The 23,244-nt window shown below is 41.8% G+C and overlaps 2 protein-coding genes across 4 annotated transcripts in view; one reads left to right on the top strand and one right to left on the bottom strand.

Moving 5' to 3' along the window:
- Positions 1–9,584, bottom strand: part of PHF8 (PHD finger protein 8) — a 126,925-nt gene extending 117,341 nt beyond the window's left edge. For 2 of the 3 annotated variants that reach the window (XM_081041808.1, XM_081041810.1), the window contains exons 1-2: positions 8,880–9,470; positions 7,803–7,992 (exon numbers count right to left, since the gene is read on the bottom strand). In XM_081041808.1, coding sequence (XP_080897934.1) covers positions 7,803–7,900 — 98 coding nt within the window. In that variant the 5' untranslated portion in view covers positions 7,901–7,992; positions 8,880–9,470. Of the gene's footprint in view, positions 1–7,802; positions 7,993–8,879 lie in introns of all 3 variants that reach the window. The other variant, XM_081041809.1, reaches the window with a different exon arrangement.
- Positions 9,585–9,833: 249 nt separating this feature from the next.
- On the top strand, positions 9,834–11,919 carry LOC308494251 (large ribosomal subunit protein eL31-like). The gene is made up of 2 exons (XM_081041811.1): positions 9,834–10,616; positions 11,487–11,919. The coding sequence occupies exon 2, from the start codon at positions 11,488–11,490 to the stop codon at positions 11,866–11,868; it is 381 nt and encodes a 126-aa protein (XP_080897937.1). The 5' UTR covers positions 9,834–10,616; position 11,487; the 3' UTR covers positions 11,869–11,919.
- The last annotated feature ends 11,325 nt before the right edge of the window (positions 11,920–23,244 follow it).

The raw sequence follows: 23,244 nt of genomic DNA, 5'->3' as shown, positions 1-23,244 counted from the left end.
GAGAAACACACTATTTCCCAATAAAAAAATTTGTAAAAAAAGCAACCACAGAGGCCAAAACAAAGTAGCACGATAGTTTTTAGTGCTGAAAGAAAAGAATTAACTTAGAATTCTATATCAAACAAAAAGATCCTTCAGGAAATCAAGACATTCTCGTATGAAGGAAAACTAAGAGTCTGTGTTGCCAACAGACCTATGCGAGGAGAGTGGCTAAAGGAAGCTCTCTGAACAGAAAGGAAGTGATAAAAAAATAAGATAAAAGAGAGAACCATGGAAAGATTAAAATTATGGATAAATACAATATACTCTCCTTCTCTTTAGTTTTCTAAATCCTGCTTGACAGTTGAAGCAAAAATATTAACACTGTCTCATGTGGTTTTCAATGTATGGAGAGGAAATATTTAAGATAATTATATTATAAACAGGGGAACATAAAGGAATTTAAAATGAAGTAAGTACTCTTCACTCAAACTGGTAAAATGTCAATACTAGTTGATTGTGCTAAGTTATGTATGTACAAGCATGCTGCATTTTATTGCACTTTGCTTTATTGCCCTTCACAGATGTTGCATTTTTTACAAATTGAAGGCAAGACCCTCCAGCAGTAAAAACATTATGACTCACTTTATTGTGGTACTTGCCTTATTGAGGTGGTCTGGAACTAAATCTGCAACATCTCCAAAATACGCCTGTATTATGTTAATAACCTTGAACAAGTAAAAAATTGAGCTTTTTGTACCAAAAAGGCTATACAAAGAGATACACTCAAAAACACTATACAGTGGTCCTCCCTTATCTGCCAGGATACACTCCAAAATCCCCAGAGGTTGCGTAAAACCACGAGTACTATCACACACTAATCAACTTGAACTCTTCCAGAAATGTGGCAGCAGCTTCTTCATTGGCAGATGCAGCCTCTCCAGTAATTTTTATATTTTTCAGTCCAAGCCTATTCTTGAATCTGTGTAACCATCCCTTACTTGCAATATATGGCTTGGTGCCACTTGTTTCAGGGGAATCCCTTGCTGAAGTCATTTTCATCATTCAACGTTTTCTGGCATAACACGTTGCAGTCAACTGGAACACGTTTTCTGTTCATGTCTTCCACCCACAAATTTAATACCATTTCCATCTTAACTAAGCACTTATCACACACTGCGACCATAACTTTTGCAGTTTGAAGTGTGACAGCAAAAGTAGCACGCATTTCTTTTCCCTTCTTCACAATTTCACGGATAGAAGATTTATTCTTACCATAGATCTTAGCAACCTCAGCATATGATTTTTTTTCTTTCCTTATTGAGAATTCCAACCTTCTCACTTAAAGGGAGCACTTTACAGCTTCTCTTTGGCATATTCGAATTGCCAGCATCACTATTCTTGTGCTTTGGGGCCATTAGTAAGTAAAATCAGGGTTACTTAAACACAAACTGCAATACCATGAGAGCCGATCTGATAACCGAGACGGCTACTACTAAATGGCAGGTAGCATGTACGGCATGGATACGAGGGACAAAGGGATGATTCAGATCCCAGGAGGGATGGAGCGGGATGGTGTGAGATTTCATCATGCTAGTCAGAACGATGCATTTTAAAATTTATGAACTGTTTCTTTCTGGAATCTTCCATTTAATATTTTCAGACCTTTGGTAACTGAAACCATGGAAAGCAAAGCCGCAGATAAGGAGGGACTACTGTAGACACATCAAAATGGAATTCTAGAAAAGGTATAAGTAACCCACAAGAAGGCAAGAGAAAGAAAATAATAGAGAAAGAACAGAAGGAATACACAGAAAACAAAAAAGAAAATGACAGACTTAAGCCCTAACATATCAATAATTGTATGTTGTATATATGGTCTAAATATACCAATTAAAAGAGATTGGCAAAGTGGATAAAAATAATACTGAACTATATGCTGTCTACAAGAAATTCACTTCATATATAATGATGTAAATTCAAAGTAAAGGGGTAGAAAAGGATGTGCCATGCAACCTTAAATCAAAAAAACAAAAACAAAACAAAAAGAAAAAGCAGAAATGGCTATAGTAATGGCTACTTTAATTTTATATAAAAAAGGACTTCCATGCAAAGAAAATTACCCAAGACAGGGCATTACATAATAATAAAAGGGTCGATCCACTAAGACAGCAATCCGAAATGCATACTCGTGTGCATCAAACAACAGATGCAACATGTAAAGCAACAAATGATAGAATGGAAGGAAAAAACAGGCAAATCAACAATTACAGCCGGACACTTCAACACCTCCTTCTCAACAAGTCACTGAACAACTAGATAGATAATCAGCAAGGATAGAGAAGAATCAGCAACACTATCAACCAACAGGAGTAAATCGACATTTATAGAAAAATCCACCCAACAGCAGGATATACATTCTCTTTTGAGTAACTATGGAACATTTACCAAGATAGACCATATTCTGGGCCATAATACAAACCTTAACAAATTTAAAGGAACTGAAAACTTACAGTGTATATTCTCTGACCAGTATGGAACCAAACCATAAACCAATAACAAAATAGTAGCAGGAAAACCTACAAACACTTGGAAATTAAACAACACATTTCTATATAATTCATAGGTTAAACATGAAGCCTCTAAGGAAATTAAAACTTACATTGGACTATGCGAAAAGAAAAACATATCAAAAGTTGTGAGACACAGCTAAATCAGTACTAAGAGGGGAGCTAATAGCAGCACTAAATGCTTACATTAGAAAACAGGAATAGTCTCAAATCAATAACCTAAGCTTCCACCTTCAGAAATTAGGTAAAGAGGAGCAAAATAAACCCAAAGCAAGCAAAATGAAGGAAATAAAGTACAGAAATCAATGAAATTGAAACAGAAAGATGATAGAAAAAAATTAATGAAACAAAACACTTGTTCTTTGAAAAGACCAATAAAACTGACAAACCTCTAGCAAGCCTGACAAAGAAAAAAAGAAAGAAGACACCCAGCCTGCAGATATCAAAAGCATAATAATAAGGGAATACTTAAACAATTCTATACATTTAAATTTGACAAGTTAGATGAAATGGATAAATTCCTTGGAAAGTACAAACTACCACAACATACTTAATAAAATAAAGAATTTGAATAGTCCATAACTACTAAACAAATTAAATTCCTAATTTTAAAACTCCTACAAAAGATTAGTTTGGTGAAATGTTTAGCATTCTGATCAGCGCCTTAGCTGGTGCTCAATGCACAAGGGCCATTACCATTGTATTTAAATCATCACAACCACTTTAGGAAAAGCTGAGGTTTCACAGAAATTAAATCCTTTGTTTGCTAAAATGTTAACAAAGTCAGAATTGAACCTAGTGAAGCCAGTACCATTCCTTCCAGTGTTTACAGCCCATTCCACAACTGTCCCCTTGGGCCACAGTTACTCCCTTGGGGATGTGCCAACCAATACTTCCTTTATAGACAGTTGAACTGTAAAGGTGTTAGGTTTTGCCAGACATCAATAAATGCTTGTCAACTAACTTTCAACACCAGTGTAGAACAATGATTCTCAAAAGTTAGAGTGCATCAGAATCTTGTTAAAATAGATTGCTGTGTCCCAGCCCAAGAATTTGCATTTTTAACACATTCCCAGTTAATGAAGTATACGTTGAGAACTCTGTACAGTAATTGATATGTTAGCCCTCTAATTCCCCAACATCAGAAGCTGTCACACTCCCCTGCAGGGAAGGAGTTGAGACAGAATAATGCTTTAAATCAGTGGTTCTGAAGGTGGTCCCCACTCACCCACTGTATCAGAAGAAACCCTGCAGGTGGAGTCTATCTTGTCTTTTAATAGGTTTTCCAAGTGATACTGAAGCATGCTAAAGTTTGAGAACCACTGCTCTACAAATCAAAGTATTTTGCAAATCCCAGCCCTTTCCAAGTAGGAGGAATGGAGCTATACCATATTTTTCCCACTTTTGGGAACCTAGGCTCTGGAGCCAGATAATTCTAAATTCAAACCTAGACTCAGAAAGAAGTTTAACTTAATCTCCATGAATTCCAGATTCTCACCAGCAAAATGGCTTTCCTTGCTATAACCTTTCCAGGAAGTAACCTGTAATTATTAACCCCTAACTGGACTTTAAGAAACCTGGCCTATGGAAGTCATCAGAGATGTGACTAGATTTACATCACCTAGTTGTGTGGGCTTAACTCTTGTGAGCACCCATGGCAAGTCCACCACATGTAGTCATTTTCAAGCGGGCTGAAGCACAAACTTAAAAAGAGCACTGTGTGTGTGTGTGTGTGTGTGTGTGTGTGTGAGAGAGAGAGAGAGAGAGAGAGAGAGAGAGAGAGAGAGAGAGAGAGAGAGAGAGACAGAGAGAGAGAGAGAGAGACAGAGAGACAGAGACAGAGAAAGAGAGAACACGATGCACTGAGTAAGCAAGAGCAGCCACCCACCCAGCCGGCCTCCTTGTTCCCTGGCAGCCCATACGGAGAAGCATGAGAAGAGATAAAACTTGGTCTCTTTCATAGAAAAAACAAATTAAGGCAGTTAACTTGTGTCAGTGTGCACAGCAACACAAGACTCACCACAGAAATGTGATGAAGGAAGGGCTTGGCCCATAAACCTATTTCCATATTTGCAAATTTGGAATTCTTAAAGGCCTCAGTGGTGTTCCTTTTAAATGTCTCTACTGTGCAAAGATGTTCACCACCACGTTCTTTTCATTGTAATCAGCACCCATGTCAAAATGCAAAACATTTCCAGAACCCCTAGTTTCCCTCACATCACAATATTACTTATAATATAAAAAAGTAGAAATGGGCTGGCCCAGTGGCTCAGGAGCTCCTAACGCCGAGGTCGCCAGTTCGATTCCCACATGGGCCAGTGAGCTGCGCCCTCTACAGCTAAGACTGTGAACAACGCCTCTCCCTGGAGCTGGGCTGCCGTGAGCAGCCTGAGGTTGGCGCCCGCTGCTGTGTGCTGCCAGGAGCGGCCGGCAGCCGGTGTGAGCGGCTGTGGGCTACTGTGCTGCCGGGAGCTACCGTGTGCTGCCGTGAGCGGCCGACTGACGACCGGCGACTGACTGCCTCAGCCGGGGCAGCACAAGGCCCATAATACCAGCATGGGCCCGGGAACTGTGTCCTACACAACTAGACCGAGAAACATCGTCTTGAACCGGAGTGGGAGCCGGGGAGGCAGAAGAAGGGGGGGATAAAAAAAGTAGAACTAACGTAAGCATCCAACCACAGAGGAAATGACCAAATAACTGAGGACACATATGTAGGATGGGAGATCAGAAATCAGGTTTAGATGAATATGTAACAACCTGGTAAAATACATTATAGCGTCAAGTAGGAATGAAAGTCAGGTTATAAAATGGTATGTATAATACAATGCCACGTTGTAAAAATATGTTTATATTCTAAGTCAAACAACGGGAGTTAATCTGCTGGATAGAGTAGACGCATAGGTGGTTTTTATTTCCTTCCGTATTTTTTTTCCATATTTTCTACAATGAGCATGTCTCACCTATATAATCAGGAAAAATTTAAAACATTATTTTAAAAAGAAATATCTACCTTTCAGGGTTGGGTGTAGATTGAGAAAATGTATGCAAAGTCCTATCGTGGGGCCTGGGACATACCGCGTTTCCCCGAAAATAAGACGTAGCTGGACCGTCAGCTCTAATGTCTTTTGGAGCAAAAATTAAAATAAGACCCGGTCTTATTTTAATATAAGACTGAGTATATAATATAATACAATACAATACAATATAATATCAGACCAGGTCTTATATTAATTTTTGTTCCAAAAGACGCATTAGAGCTGATGGTCCAGCTATGTCTTATTTTTGGGGAAACACAGCAGTAAGTAAGCACTGAGGAACTATTTGTTCCTGTTTCCTGTTCCTGGACTGTGGAGTTAGGGTTTGTATGCTGTGGGTAGGTGTTCACTTTCCAGGTTTGAACCTACACACTACCCACACAATCCAAAGTAAGGGCCACAGGAATAGCTTTTTTCAAAAAGACTCATTCACTTACTCATTCAAAAATGTAAGGGGGGTGTGCGGGAAGGGCAAATTGGGTAAAGAAGATCAAATACGTGGTAACGGAAGGAAACTAGACTTTTGATGATGAGCGCACAATAGAGTATACAGATATTGAATTATAATGCTGTATAGATGAAATTTATATAACGTTATTAACCAATGTTACTTCAATAAATTTAATTTTAAAATGTACCCTAGGTTCTGGGGATACCAAAAATGAAAAGATGACATCTCTGTCTTCAGGTAGCTCGCTGGCTAATAAGTGACACAGGTGTATTTAGAACTATGATATGATGAAATAATGACTTTCAATAAGGATATACAGAAAGTGCAATGGGAAGCCAAAGGACGGCCTTTTACAGCAGAGGTATGCTGTGAGTTGTAAAAGGAAGGAAATTAGTGGGAATAGCATGTGCAAAGACAAAGAGCCACAAAGGAGTATAAAATTTTCCCAGAACTATAAGAGTTCAGTCTTGCTGGGACATAAAGAACAAGGGAAGAGGAATGGTGAGAAATGAGACACGTAGATCACAAAAGATCTTGTCTGTCACACAAAGACCACTGAATTTTATTCATAGGGGAACCACCAAAAGAATCTTAGGCAGAGGACTGACTAACAAAAATACCGGGAATCCTGAAAAACATCTGAATCCCCACTTATTTCCAGGGGAAAGGAAAAGGCCCCACCCTCTAGGTCTGTGCCCCCCTGAAATAACATGAAGCAGTAAACAGAATTCTGCACCTGGTACACAGTGAATACCCAATAACAATCAGTTGAACATGAATGTGGATGTTCTGCATGAGGCAGTCTCTGCTAAGAGCAGAATTTTAGCAGCACCAGCACCTTTAGTTTGGTCCTGGGTGTGATAACAGGAAGAGTTCCTTTGGAAGGGACTAGTGACAACTGAAAATTCTAGAATCTAACAACATGCAACAGGAGGAGGGTGCCATATACTGTTTCGTTGTACTCCAGTGTACAAATCCCTCTCATGTTTTTCTTTCCATAGCTGGGATTTAAGTCCCAATAATGGGATAATATTACAGTTTTAGTCCATACACTAACCTCTCTGGAATCCTGGATGACAGGTGCTTATGTGCACACATGGTAAACTGGAGGGAATTCATTAATGATTTTATTCCTGTTGTTTTACCCAATATCTCGTCTGCCTGATTCCAGTTAGTTGGATGGTTCTGCAGATAAACACTATAGAAATAAAATATTACTGCATTTCTGCCTCCATTTACTGAATGCATGCAAAATGCTTTCAATAATCAGGAAGGCCATGTTAGATACATTTTATTGGTGAAGACAATGAGGCTCAGAGAGGCAGCAACTTGCCCAAGGTCACTGAGATAGTAAGCCACAAGGCAACAACTCAAATCCATTTTCGCTATATTTTAACTATCTCAAAATTATAACAAAGTTTTCTCCAAAGCCAGGGTCTGAGACAAAACAAAATAGCTAGAATACAAAAATGATACTTTGTGGCTGGAAAGAAGATACTTTATAAAATTTTTTAAAAAATCAAAAGAAGGGTGAAAAAAAATACATATGGGAAATGAGAAAAATATGGAGAAACCAGAAGCCAGTGTCAGCTAGGCCCTAGTCTGCAAGAAGGGATGGAGGAACCTGGGTCTGGGTGGTGGGCTGGAGTTCATTCTCAGGGAGCAAGGCGGGGAAAGTTTCTGTGGGAACCTAAAACAAAGCGAGAAAGAAGCAAGTGACCACCTGGCCACGGCACCCTGTGCCACCTGGCCTGCCTTCCTTACCTGCCGTGAAACCAGTCCTGGCACATGTCACACTCGATCATGAAGCGGGTCACATCGTAAGGCAGCCGGCAGAGGCAATACACCGGCACCGAGGCCATCTTCGCCTGGCCTTGAAGTGTTCTGCCGCGGTTCAGTCTCAGAGCGTTAAGAGGAGCGGGAGGTGGCAGCACGCGTCCTTTCTGGATGAAAGCTGGGCACAAACAACACTTTTTATAGTGAATCAGATGCCCCAGGGTACCAACCCACAGTTCACAAATGGGGAGTTACCACGGCCGTGATGCAACACAGCTGGTGCGACTGTAGGGGGCAATCGGAGAAAGTCCACCCGCCTCCAGAATTGCTTTAACAAATAAAGAACGAAGCTCTGCCGTCGAGGCTTCCCCCACACACACCTTCCTTGGCCCCCCGAGTCAGTGAGAACTTCTTTCCGGGCTTCAGGGAAATATCTGACGCCTTTAAGGAAGCTTTTTAAATCCCTCATTGCACCCTTTCTTTGCTAGAAACCTTGCTTCTCAGGGCGCTCTCTATTATGACACCAGCCCTAAGCCTCAAGAATGAGACTGGGGGAGCTCAGCAAAAGCCCCTTTCTCTCCCCCCAAATAGAAGCAACTGGAGAGAGACGAGGGATCCCTAGATGTGGGCTCGGATTACTCGCAAATTACCTCGGTGCCTTCATGAACAAGGCAGAGGCGCCCAACTCAAATCACAGTTCTAGCGTCGTGTTCTGAGAACTCTCCCAATCATTCTACCCCAGAGCAGGCGGGAGCCTCATCATCCCCAACAACTGAAATAAATCTCAACTGCAAAACTCATCAGCTCGTCCTCTACTTCAAACATGACCGGGTTCTCACCGCACCCCTGAAACTAAAAAGGATCGCTACAAAGCCCCTAAACTGACTACAATTTCTTTACGCTCACTGAGGAAGGATTTGTTTTCTTCCCTCCGCTCGGAAACTGGCAGGCATCTCCTCCCAACCCCCTCAAACTGACGAGGGCTCCCCTGTCCCCCCAAACTGAACGGGATCTCCTAGTACATCTCGAAACTGACAGGAATAGTCTCGCAGCCCCGAAACTTACGAGAATCTCTTCACGCTTCCCAAACTGACAGGAACCTCCTCACGCCCCCAAACCGACAAGAATGTCTTCGGTTCTCGGTCCTAGGGGGATCTCCGCATCCGCAAAGCTGCAGGGATTCCTCCCGCCCGCGGAGCTCAGTCCGACCGACGCGCCGGCGGCCGGGCTCGCTGAGGAGCGGCTCGGCGCCTCCCTCAGCGGAGGCTCGGCCGGCAGTTCTGGAGGCGCGCGCCGAATTCTGGGATCGTCACGGCAACGCCGCGACCCTAGCTTGCCGGCCCCTCGGACCACCCGCTGGGTCGTGCGGCCCTGGCCGCCAGGCTGTGCTTCCGGGCAGCTTTCTTCACAGCTCTGCCCCGGGCCGGCCGTTAGGGCCTACTGGAGACCGCGGCTCAGGCCTAGTCCGGCGGTTGTCCGGAGACTGGGCGAGCGTCGTTGTCGCTAGGCCGGCAAGAGCTAGCCGCGAACAAACCAACGAGGACGGAGACGAACCAGCGGCCAGATCGGAGAGAAATGGCCCGGAAAGTCGCCGGGAGAAGCCCGGTAGCGGTGGTAGGCAATTCGGAGTAGTCAATAAAGTTTATTCAAAACAACGAGGAAGTTGAGGCGGAGAGGGGAGGAGAAATACGGGGTAAACAGCTACCATATTGAGAGTGGCGGAGCTGCATCGAGGAGGCTACCCGACCGCCATCTTATGAGGGCTAGCCCAGTCAAGGCCCCGCGGCAGAGGCGGGGAAGGGAGGGTCTGCCGGCTCCCGCGAGACGTCATAGGGCGGGGCACCGCCTTGAGACAGCGGGGCGGGACTAGCTACCTTTGGACCAGCTCGTCTACTGTAGGTGCCCAATGGACGCTGAGTACCTTGAGCCCAGAGGAAGGGGAGCCGCCATCTTAGACGAGGCGGTCACTTGGCTCCATTTTGAGTGGGGCCAGAACCTTCCCACCCTTCCCCCTCCTCCAGGCAAGCAGGGAGTTAAGCCCTACCTCCACTAGCACCACAGCACCACCACCACTACCAAACACTCCTCCCAGCCTCTCCTCCTGTGAGACGAGGTGAAACATTGTGACTGCAAACTGCAAAATGAAGAGGTGGCGGTGGGCTCGGGCTCCGGCCAGGCAGAGGCGGAGTATTCACGGCGGCTCCCGTTCAGTGAGCTCCTTCGCGGGCTAAGCTCTTTCAAAGGGTCCCCGAGTCGCGTATTCTTCATCCTGTAAGGGAAGCTGTATTATCCCCAAAAGGAAGACACGGGCATAGGGACGACTGGCATTTTAGAGCCAGGAAGTTGAATCTTACACCCTCTCCCACACCCACGTTCTGTCCTTGGTCCCTCGTTCCTCCTTAAAGCTTCTGTCAGCTTCCTCGGAACTCTCGTATCTGACCCTACTACTTCAGTTCAGATACAGGTCAAAGATTTCCCTGCACACATCCCCCGATTTTCTGACTCCAGCCTGAGGGGGTGGGAGAAGAGGCTGAGTGAAGGGAACTTTGCACACCTGCTTCAAGATGGCGCTGGTTTTCTCAGGCATTTTAGAATATTCTCTAGGAATGCTCTTACGATCTCATTTTCTTAAAGGGTCCTACCGCTTTAAAAAAGAAGACGGGTGTTTTGCACAGCAGTTTCCTAAGTGATGGTGGTTTAGGCCCCGGGGACACAATGATGGAAAGAGGGACTTTGCGATGAGAAATTGCCAGCCAATGCATCAGACAAGCTTGCAAGTCAACAATTGGAATACAACGTCCAGTAAGCACACAGATACCTTTTGCAAAATAAGGCTAAGAAAGTGCCTCAGCAGCTGCTGCTGCTGTCAAGGAAGATTTCAGGGAGACTTGGAGGATACATAAAAGTTCACTAACTGTAGCTAAAAGGATCAACATGTACAAATGCGTGGATGGAGGCACATGGGAACATATTTGCAAAAAGAATTTGAATATTAGATTTTATCCTGTAGGCAATAACAAGAAAGAGCAAGAGCAACTGAGTCACATTTGTGTCTTAGAGGAAAATCCAGGTTTAGTGGAATCGGAAGCTTATACAGTTTATGAGGTGGGACTTCTTTATGAAAAGAATATAGAGTTGTGAACACAAAATTAGATTCAAAGGTAGACGGTAAGAGTATTTCTAGAAGCAATTCCTATACCTGGGTAATACCGTGTTTCCCAGAAAATAAGACCGGGTCTTATATTAATTTCTGCTCCAAAAGACACATTAGGGCATTTTTGCAGGGGATGTCTTATTTTTTCATGTACAACCATCTACATTTATTCAAATACAGTCATGTCATCTTCTGGAACATCATCATAACGTACTAAATGTGTCTGCCTGACGATCTTAACTGGGGCTTATATTCGGGGGAACATGGTAGCTACAAATAGAAGTGATAGAGATCACACAGATGTCCCGCTGACCCCAAACTAAATGTATCCCCCACATCAACTTCCATTTAGCTGGATTTCAAGTATGTCTGAGGCAGCTCCAACACCATCTATTACAAGGGAAAATGTGACCAAGGAAACTCAGTGGGAAGGGACAACAGTTTTAACCAATTGTGGTTTAAATGTATTTTACAAACTATAAAACATGACCAGCTTCTTTTCTACTTGGGCCCGGCAGGATGGCTCCCGCAAAGAAGGGTGGCGAGAAAAAGAAGGGCCGTTCTGCCATCAACGACGAGGTGGTGACCAGGGAGTACACCATCAACATTCACAAGCGCATCCATGGAGTGGGTTTCAAGAAGCGTGCCCCACGGGCACTCAAAGAGATCCGGAAATTTGCCATGAAGGAGATGGGAACACCAGATGTGCGCATTGACACCAGACTCAACAAAGCTGTCTGGGCCAAAGGAATAAGGAATGTCCCATACCGCATCCGGGTGCGGTTGTCCAGGAAGCGTAATGAGGATGAAGATTCACCAAATAAGCTCTATACATTGGTTACCTACGTACCTGTCACCACTTTCAAAAATCTACAGACAGTTAATGTGGATGAGAACTGACTGCTGATCGTCAAATAAAGTTACAAAACTGCCTTTGAGGTTTGGTTTTCAGTTTGTAGTTGCAATGTGATCATGTTTGTGTATCTCACAGTAGTTCCCAATTATAGAATCAGTCGGGAAGCGTTTCCTAAATAAATACACCTCTAGCCCTTCTCCCCAGCCCCTTGAGTTTCTGAATACTTGGACAGCCTAAAGCAGGTTTCGAAGTGATTTTGAAGTGTAGCCTGGTTTCAGAAGGACTGTGGAGGTCGCTGGGACACTGGAAGTATATATAATGTCGGTGCTTTCACGTGTGTGCTTCATTAATTCGAAGATAAACATTTTCCAGAAACGGGCATGGAGAACTCAATTGCCATTGGCCACGTTTCATGTCAACAAATTAAAATGATACAATTAACAGCAAAAAAAAAAAAAAAAAAAAAAAAAACATGACCATGTGACCACATGGCAAGTGATGGGCCCTGCAGCTTAAACTTTCTTAGCTTCCCAAGGAGGCAGGAGGGCGCTCACTTTGGCAGCACATACATTAAAATTGGGAAGACAGAAGACTAGCATGCCCCCTGCACAAAGATGACATGCAAATTCTTGAAATTTTCAAAAAAAAAAAAGGCAAGAGGGAAGAGGCTGTTGCAATTAGTCATGAAAAAAAAAAGAAATGAAGCCTGAGTCAAGATAGTAGCAGCAGGGGTAGAAAAGGATCAGATTAAGTGGGATATTCCGGAGGTTGAATAGGCAGGGCTTGGGGACTAATTGAAAATAGTGGGTGAACGAATTAAAGGAGTGTGGGTTCATTTCTGGGTTGGGTGTCAGAGTGGATAGTAGTGCCATTGACTGAGCCAGGCTACAGAGGAAAAGGTTTGGTAGGGGAGAAGAGACTAAGTTCAGTTTGGATTACGTTGAGTTAAGGTGTGTGTGGAACAGTAACTCACCCAACAATTCTTTGTTGAGCATCTACTATGCACCAGGCATGGTGCTAGGTGCTGAGGATGTAGCAGTAACACAGATAAGTTCCTGGCCTTCATGCAGCTGACATTCCACTGGGGGAGCAGTCAGTAAACAAATATAGTTTCATTCACATATTTATTGAGCACCTATTATATACTGGGCACTGTTCTAGGCACTAGGGATTCAAGGGTAAACAAAAGTTCCCTGCTTTCCTGTGATTCACATTCCAGTGAGGGAGACAAACAATAAATGAACCAAATAAGAGAATTTCAGATTGCACTGAGCTCTATGAGGAAAATAAAACAGGTTATGAGAAAGATTGGGGTGGAACATAGTCTATTTTAGGTAGGGTAGTTAAGGAAGGCCTCTTGAAGAAGGTAATATGAGCTGAGACCTGAATAACAAGAGCTGGCCCGGAACAGGGCAGAAGGAATAAAGTGCAAATGCCCTATTATGGTGGGGCCAGGTCAGGGCACCCTCTCAATAACATATCCTAGGCATTTATGATGGACGGGGTGGACGACAGGTGGGGAGTGGGGTGGGTTCTCCAGACATGAATAAGAGAAGGTGTGTGTATCCTTAAGGAGGATACGCACAATCTAATGAGAGAGGCAAAGTTCTGTACACAATAACAAGGCTGAGAAAGGACAAACTAAATGCTTCCTAGAGGTTTAAGCAACACGTGTGGAAACAAAGGGAGCCACAATTAATTCAAACTTGTTCAGTGGGTGTGTCAGGACAGGCTCCACAGGAGGTGGCATTTAACCCTAGAAGTTCCTCCCCAGTGTTCTTGGGAGGTGGGGTGGGGGTGCTATAGGATAATGGGAAAGGCAAAGCTGTCAGGGGGGCTGAATCGAGGCAGTTAGATTTGCTGACAGAAGAGCTCTCGGCACTGCTGTGGATGGGAGGCTGCCCTGGAAATGTGCGTGTCTCTCACATCGTCAGTGCATGATCTGAACTGGCTGCCATAGTACGAGGCTGCCCTGGAAACATTCCCCCCATCCCACCTCAGCTTAACAGTTGTAAACATTTGTTTTTCATAATAGGAGCAGGTTGTGAAAGACTTTTGCTACTCAAAAAATACTCCTTCCAGTTTCTGATTGTGAGATCTTGTAGGGAATGTGTTTATAAGTTTCACTTTTTTTTTCTTTTTTTTTAAATTTATTCGTTTCAGGTGTACAAGACAAGGTACTACTTAGACGTTCATCATTTCTTTTTTCTTTTTTTTTAAGGAGGGCACAGCTCACAGTGGCCCATGCGGGATCAAACCAGCAACCTTGGTGTTATTAGCACCACGCTCTAACCAACTGAGCTAACCTGCCACCCCAAAACACTTATTTATTTATTTATTTATTTATTTATTTATTTTCCCCCTTCTTCTGCCTCCCCCCGCCCCCACTCCAGTTCAAGCCGTTGTTTCTCGGTCTACTTGTGTAGGACACAGTTCCCGGGACCATGCTGGTATTATGAGCCTTGTGCTTCTCCCGGCTGAGGCAGTCGGTCACCGGTTGTAGGTCGGCTGCTCACGGCAGCTCACAGCGGCTGCCAGCCACTCACACTAGCCACCGGCCGCTACTGGCAGCACACGCCAGCTGCTCTCAGCAGCCCAGCTCCAGGGAGAGCCCTTGTTCACAATCTTAGCTGTAGAGGGTGCAGCTCAGTGGCCAATGTGGAAACCAAACTGGCGACGTCGGCGTTAGGAGCACGGTGCTCCTACCACCTGAGTCACCGGGCTGGCACCAAAACATTTATTTTTAATTACACAGGCAATAGTAAATGCATTCCTACTGTAAACATTCAAACAGGCAGAAAATCTCTGCTGACCACCACTCAATACTTCAGCGGGCTCTTTTCCAATTCATCTCTCTGTGTGTATGTACATATGACTGTGGAGTTGAAAAATGAGGTCTAAGGTGGACTACAAAATACATGAGGAAAAAGGGGGGAAATGGGAAAATATTACATGATGAACAGCCTTGCTCCAAAACAGACTTGAAAGTACAGGGACAGGGAAAATAAAAGACAAAAGGACAACATTATCTGAGAATTTACTATGTGCTAAGCACTGTTCTAAGCTCTTTACATGCATGAACTCACTCAATCCTGACAGCAACAGTATGAGTTAGGTACCAGTACTATCCCCAATTATGGATAGGGAAGCTGAGGTAGACTTTAAATCACTTGCTCAAGGTCACATAGGTAGTGTGTATCCAAGCTGGAGTTCCTGGTGATACGGGTCACCACTCCACTATACCACTGGTGTGGATTTAACAGCAGCTGGTGTCTCTAAGATCCATGTAATGGAGGAAGGTAATCAACGGTTCTTTGCATAATTTGAATCACAGAAGCAAAACAGGATTTACACTCACATGGAATAAAAACTAGCAGAATGATCCCCCAGGTGCCAAACTAGGTAGCTAACACCAACACACTTCTTGAGGGCCAGCTCTAGGGGTGTGCCACGTGTGCCGAGCTCTGCTCCCAGGAGGGGCTTCAAGCCTGCACCAAGAGTAACTCTGCCCTGAGCCCTGAGATGAGGACTGCTAGTGCGCAGGCAGCAAGCTTTGCCAGTAAATTACTACACAGTAAAAGCAGACCCATGGACATTGCAGTGAAGTACACCAAGGGGTTATTAGAATTTTATTTTTAATTTTTATTGGGGAATATTGGGGAACCGTGTTTTTCCCCAGGGCCCATCAGCTCCAAGTCGTTGTCCTTCAGTCTAGTGGTGGAAGGCTCAGCTCAGCTCCAAGTCCAGTTGCCGTTTTCAATCTTTAGTTGCCCACCATCCCATGTGGGAATTGAACCAACAACCTTGTTGTGGAGAGCTCGCGCTCTAACCAACTGAGCAATCCGGCCGCCCCTAGAATTTTTTGAAGACTTTTAGAATCTCTGGTTTTGAAAACTGGTGCAACATTGCAAAGCAAATATTGGAGGCTCAGATATGGAAATTAGATTTAAAGATCGTCACATTAGACACATTAGATGAAAGCTTTGGTTGAACCAATTATTAATGGGAAAGACAATTTAAAAGTGTTTTCCTTGTAGTTGAAGATACAGTGGTGCAATGCATAAACAGGCATTTTGAATTTTAAATAAATCATGAAGCTATTTTTTATTTCTTTTATGACCTTGTCTTAGACTGTTCAAGCTGCTAAAACAAAAACGCCATAGACTGGGTGGCTAATAAACAAAAATTTATTTTTTCCAGTTCTGGAGACTGGGAAGTCCAAGATCAAGGTGCTGGTAGATTCAGTGTCGGATTAGAACCCACTTTCTGGTTCATAAATGGCCATCTTCTTGCTGTGTGATGGAAGGGGTGAAGGAGCTCTTTGAGGTCTCTTTCATAAGGGCACTAATGTCATTCATGACAGATCCACCCTCAAGACCTAATCACCTCCCAAAGGCCCCACCTCCTAATACCATCACATTGGGGGATAAGGATTTCAACATATGAACTGGGGGAAATAGGGTGACAGAAACATTCAGTCTATACCAGACCTTCACAAGTTATAGGAAATGTCAAAGGAAACATTAAATGCCATTGTATAAATTCATATTTAAAATTAGATTCAGACTTACACAAAACTGATTTGTATGAAGAGTTAAATTGTTTTAAAAAATTGTTCCACAAGAATTATCAGCTCTAGATACATTAAAATTAATATTTTGAAGTAATTTATCAGATATCTATCCCAATGTTGTCACAGCCAATAATAGTTGCATCAGCAGGAAGAACCTTCTCAAAATGAAAAGTTATATTATTTGCCATTTGTGATTGATTTTGCTTTGTTATATTGGTAGAAAATGAAGTTGCTAAAAACGTAGATTTTGCTGACCAAATAATTGAATTTGCAGAAAAGCAAGCCAGAAAAACCTTATCATCAATCAAGATAACACATGTTACAGTGGTACCTCGGTTTTCTAATGTAATCCATTCCAAAAGACCATTCAAGTTCTGAAATGTTCGAAAACCGAGGTGGTTTCCCCATAGAAAGTAATGCAAAATGGATTAATCCTTTCCAGACCTTTAGAATCAACCCCTAACACTGCAAATTTAGCATGAATTTTACTATCTAATGATACCATAGATCCATAAATCTTAGGGCGTTCGTAAACTGAAATGTTCGTCAACGGAGACGTTCGAAAACCGAGGTACCACTGCATTATTATATAAATTATGGTAACAAAAATATTGTTCTGCACTTTGTAAGTTTATGTTGTTATTCATGTAGCACTATTATCCCTATAATGTTTCGCAAGTAATAAAGTATTTTTAAAAGAAAAAAATTATATTTTAGTGCCTTTAATTGCACTTCCAGCCTCTCCCCTGGTTTTTCAACTAGGAACCTCTATTTTCATTTTGCATTGGGCCCCACAAATTATGTAGCAGGCTCCCACTACTGCTGGATGGTAATTGTGAGGTGATTTGAGAGGAACATAGCCATTCAAACAGCCTCTCTGCTGTAACCAAACTCCTTTCCACTGGGAGTGGGGGATGAGGGTCGGCAGAGAGAGCTTGACAACACAGAAACATGAAGGTTACTGTGGATATTTATCATTTTCACGTGAATAGGATCATACATACTGTCCATATTATTTGACCAATTGTTTTCTTCACTTGGCAATGTCTTGGAGATCTTTCTACCAAAAAAAAAAAAAAAAATCAACCTTGTTCTTTTTAAAATTCTTGTTCAGGGAATTCCATAATTCAGATGGGTCTTGAATTATTTCTCCATTCTCCTGATGGATATTTAAAGTGGCTTTATTTTTCACTAATACAGAGCTGCAGTGAACATACCTGTAGGGACCTCTGTATTTCTCTAACTGGACACTCAGAAATGGGTTGCTGGGTCAAGGGGTATGGATATTTTCAATGTTTAATACATACTGCCAAGTTGCCTTTCAAAAGCACTATGCCAATTTTCACTCCCATCAGCAGTGCATCTTCACATTTCCGGACTCTGACCTTTAAATTGTTTACCAGTCTGATAGATGGCAAAAAAAAAAAAAAAGGTAACTCATGTTTGTTTAATTTGTACTCTCCCCATCACTAGTGAAGTTGAGCATCTTTTCATGTTTATTGGCCCATCCTCTGCGAACTGTTTGTAACCTCTGCCTAGTCTTTCTTACAAGCTTATTGAATTGTATATTTCTGATTATTAACCCACTGTATATTTCTGATTATTAACCCATTGTCTATTATGTTGCTAATATTTTCCCACAGTATGTAATGTGTATGGTTTGTGTTATCATACAGAAGTTTTAAATGTTTGTATAGTCATTTGATAAATTTATATCAATCTTTTTTTCTGTGGCTTTTTTTCCAACTTTTATTTATTTGTGTTTTTCCAGGACCCATCAGCTCCAAGTCAAGTAGTTGTTTCAATCTAGTTGTGGAGGGCGCAGCTCACAATGGCCTATGTGGGAATAGAACTGGCAACCTTGTTGTTAAGAGCACCGCACTCTAACCAACTGAGGTAACCAGCTGCCCCCCTTCTGTGGCTTTTCCATTTTATTGTTTTCGAAAACCTTCCTTATCCAAGGCAACAACCATATTATCATTTTTTTCATTGTGTTATAGTGCTTTACATTTAGGTTTTAATCTGCCTTAAACTCATTTTCTTCTCAAAACCTTTGCATTTCTCCTATCTGGAACTCTCTTCCCCCAGGACTTCCTATGGCTGACACCTTCAGGGCTCAACTCAAATATAGCTTTATCCAAGGGGCCTTGCCTGACCACCCTGACTAAATCAACCACCCACTCTTCATTAAGATGTGCCCTATTTCATTACCTTGAGTTATTTTCTTCATCGATCTTCTCTCTCTAAAGTCATCTAATTTATTTATTTGTTCATAGTATGTCTTTCCTTAGTGTAAAGTTCATGAGAGTAGGAACTTTGTATCGTTCCCAGCATCTGGAATATTTGTAGAGTTTATTCTGGTGAATTTGATATGGTGTAGGGATAATTTTATTTTTTCCCAAAAGGATAGATGATTGTCTCAACACCAGGACTCCTTTTTCTAAAGGAGAATTATTTCAGTCATCCTGTTTTTCTACTCCTATTTAATATTGAGTGAATCGAGGATGGTTATGATTATTATTCAGTCCAGTGGTTCTCATACCTCCCTGGTGGTATACCAGAATCACACTTGAACATTTTTTTTTAAATTTAGATACAGAGTATGTACTAGTTTCCTAGGGCTGCTGCAAGAAGGTACCACAAACTGGGTGGCTTAAAACCAACAGAAATTTATTGTTCTGGAGGCTAAGTCTGGAATCAAGGTGTTGGCCGGGCCATGCTCTCTTTGGAAGGCCTAGTAGAGCATCCTTCCTTGTCTCTTTGTAGCTTCCAGTGGTTGCTATCCTTGACATCCCCTGGCTTGTACACCTATCACTCTGCCTCTATCATCACATGGTGTTCTCCCTGTGTAGTTGAAGTTCCCTCTTCTTCTATGGGAACCCAATCATTAGAGTAATGTAGTATGACCTTATTTTAACATGATTAGATATACAAAGACAGTATTTCCAAACAAGGTCACAACCACAGGTTCTGGGTGGACATGAATTTGGGGGGCAACACTATTCTGCTTCACTAGGTCTGAAGTAGAGACCCAGAATCCTTATTTTTTAAAAGCTTTATAGACTTGACAAATGATATCAATGTTCACCTGGAAAGGTAAGCATGGAAGAGTAACTAGAACATTTCTAAAAAAAGAAAGTGATAGAAAACTAGTTCTATCAAATATTAAAAATAGTACAAATAGTATTAAAACAGTTTAGTACAAGAAAAGAATTAGACCAATGGAATAAACAGATTCCATAAGTAGAACCAAATACATAAAGGAATTTAATTTATTATAAAGGTGGCAATGGAACTATAATTTTATATATATAATGTGATGGTTCAGTGTGAGGTGGGAGGGATAGTGGATGGGGGGAGGGGGGTTCACAGTGTGAGGGATATAAATGATGAACGTCTAAGTATTACCTTGTCTTGTACACCTGAAACTAATAAATAAATAAAAATAAATAAATAAATAAATAAATGAAACTTTTATAAATTATGTCAGCTAGATAAAACCATTTGAGCTAATGAGGTAAGCATTTGAAACATCTGCAAATGGGAAATTGCCCAATTAAAACTTGTTCGTGTTGATCATTTGAATTGAAGGGAGTATTAGAGATTCATTTTGTGACTCCGTGTGTTTATTTGGGTAGATTAAGATAAGAAATAAAGGTTACATTTTCAGTACCATTTGTGTAAATTTGCCTTCTAGATAATTACAATAAATAATCCTTCATTGTGCTTGTAAAATAAATAAATAAATAAATAAATAAATAAATAAATAAAGGTGGCAATGGAAAACAGTGGAGAAAACAGGGCTTATTTCATAAACGGTCCTTAGACAACTGGCTCTTTAGTGGTGAATGGGGGGTATCCTTACCTCATTCCTTATACCAAAATATAATTCTTAATAGATCATAAGTGGAAAGGGAAAAAATTGAAAACATAATTCTAGAAGAATATGTGAACATACTTATTTGTAGTCTAGGAATAGGGAAGGCCCTTTTAAAGCAGAATCTTAAACCCAGATGCCAGTAAATAAAATTATTGTTGAATTTTTTTTTAAAGATTTTATTGGGGAAGAAGAACAGGACTTTATTGAGGAACAGTGTATATTTCCAGGACTTTTTCCAAGTCAAGTTGTTGTCCTTTCAATCTTAGTTGTGGAGGGCGCAGCTCAGCTCCAGGTCCAGTTGCCATTGTTAGTTGCAGGGGGCGCAGCCCACCATCCCTTGCGGGACTCGAGGAATCGAACCCGCAACCTTGTGGTTGAGAGCCCACTGGCCCATGTGGGAATCGAACCGGGCCCACATTGGAGTTAGGAGCATGGAGCTCTAACCGCCTGAGCCACCGGGCCGGCCCCCTATTGTTGAATTTTGATGCACAAAAGTTAAAAGCTTTGTGAGCCAAAAACACCATAAATAAAGTCAAAACATCAACAAAAGTGGGAAAACATATTTGCAACATATATGACAAGGGGCTAGTTTCTTTAATTTTCAATTAGTTGAAAAGAATCAATATGAAAAAGGCAAAACCCAACAGTATAAAGAGCTAAAAAATAAGCAAGTAATTCACAAAGACATACACACGTCAATAGAGATTTGAAAAGATGTTCAATCTTATCCATGATTAAAAATATAAGTCAAGGGCCGGCCTGGTCGCTTAGGCAGTTTGTGCTCCGTGCTCCTAACGCTGAAGGCTGAGGGTTCTATTCCCACATGGGCCAGTGAGCTCTCAACCACAAGGCTGCCGGTTGGATTCCTCGACTCCCACAAGGGGGCTCCGCCCCCTGCAACTAATAACAGCAACTGGACCTGGAGCTGAGCTGCGCCCTCCACAACTAAGACTGAAAGGACAACTTAACTTGGAAAAAGTCCTGGAAGTACACACTGTTCCCCAATGAAGTCCTGTTCCCCTTCCCCAATAAAATATATATATACATATATATATGTATATATGTATATATATATATATATATATATATATATATATATATATATCAAAACAATAAAATACTATCTTCCCCTATCACTTTGTGAAATGTTTAAAATTTGATTATATGTAGAGCAAGTGAGTGTATGAGGAAATAGATTCATATATTGCTGGTAGGACATGCATATTTTCTTTGAATGTTGTGGGCTTTGCTAGTGCTTTCTCAGCAATCATTCCCCAGGTTTTCCTTCCTAATGATTTATAGATTTTCATTTGTGTATCTATTCTTCTCACTCACAGCCCACGTACTTTGGGGTAAACTGATTCTATTCCCAGTTCTTCTGGTCACAGACATTGGTTCAGGGGAGGACTTGTGACCCAAGCAAGCCTATTAAGGTGCACCTTAAGAGCCCTGCTTACTTGGAACACTGGGTCAGAAGTTTTCTCTGTTGGACTTAAAGAGACTCACAGCCTCCATTGCCACTTGAAGCCATCTCATGGCCACCTTGGCTAAAGCAATGGTTCTCAGCCTTTAGAGTGCATCAGAATCACCTAATTTGTTAAAACTCAGATTACTGATCTCCACCCCTGGTGTTTTAGATCCCATAGGTCTGAGGTAGGGACCAAGAATTTCCTTTTCTAAGTTCCCCAGTGATGCTGATGCTGCTGGTCCAGGGACCACACTTAGAAAACCACTTGGATAAAGTAGGACTTCAGAGCAGAGAGAAGGAAAGAAACTGTGTAGCTAGAGCTTACCCTACCACTGGAGCTGGGCTTTGTTGTTTGCAACCAAAAGCATCCTAACCAATATACTCCACAATCTTGCCACTGAAACTTTACCCTATAGATATCCTTGCAGAAGTTCACCAAAATATATGTCCACGCAGTGTTATCCGTAATAGCTAAAACTGGAAGCAATCAAAGCATTTATCAGTAGGGAATTGATACATCTTATGGAATCATCCATCTAATGGAATACTGTGTAGTGTTAAAATTTATGAAATAGTCTGCATATGCTCAGAGAAATAGCTCTATATTAAGTATAAGAAAGTATGATGACTAAAAGAGAGTAATTTATACCTTTTAAATAAAAGAATGGATAAACAGATAAAAGTATATGCTTAATTATTTCCTGGAAGACTAATTACTTCTTGGGAGGGTGAATTCTGATTAAGAATGACTGTATTTGAGGAGAGGGGTTGGGAATGAGGTGGTGCTAGAGGTTTTTCAGTCTTTATTTTGTGCATGTTTATTGTTTGAGTTGTCTAACCTTAGGTAAAATTTCCTTTTTCAAAAAGAGAAAATGTCATTTGGAGTTATCTGGGGAAGGTGTAGGCCAATTTTAATTTCCTTCTTGTATTTCTGTATTGAAAAAACAACTAACAAATGTTATATTATTTTTTAATAGATAAATATGATGGATGGAAAATTAGACTACTCAGGCATTCTGATATGCAGCCACGCCTGAGTGCCATTGACATGGTGCAGAGGTTATAAGCCGGTGAGGAATTATACCTATCCAGATTGAGACTCAACTAGCGAGCTGCTCATGTACTTCAATGTGAATATGAGTTGTAAAAATGCAGATTCTGATTCTGAGAGACAGTGAGTAGATCTGAGGTGGGAGCTAATACTCTGCATTCTTAAGAGTCTCCCACGTGATGCTAACGTTGCTGGCCCACTGATTACACTTTGATAGCAAGAAAAAAGGAGAAGAGGAAGATGAAGGAAGAGGGAGTCGGGGACCATGAAGATGAAGAGGAAGGGACAGATATGAGACACTGCGGAAGTAGTGGGCATTTGGAATGAGAGAAGAGCCTAGGATGACCAGGTTTCTGGCCTCAGTGATGTGAGAATGCTGGTGACATTAACCAAAGATAGAGAAATCGAGCTGGAGGAGGAGGTAGAGGAAACAGTAGAGTGGGAACAA

This window comes from Rhinolophus hipposideros, assembly GCF_964194185.1.
Source record: "Rhinolophus hipposideros genome assembly, chromosome: X".
NCBI classification, from domain to species: Eukaryota; Metazoa; Chordata; class Mammalia; order Chiroptera; family Rhinolophidae; genus Rhinolophus; species Rhinolophus hipposideros.
Note: the sequence above shows the minus strand (reverse complement) of the source record. Positions and strands in the feature narration are given on the sequence as shown.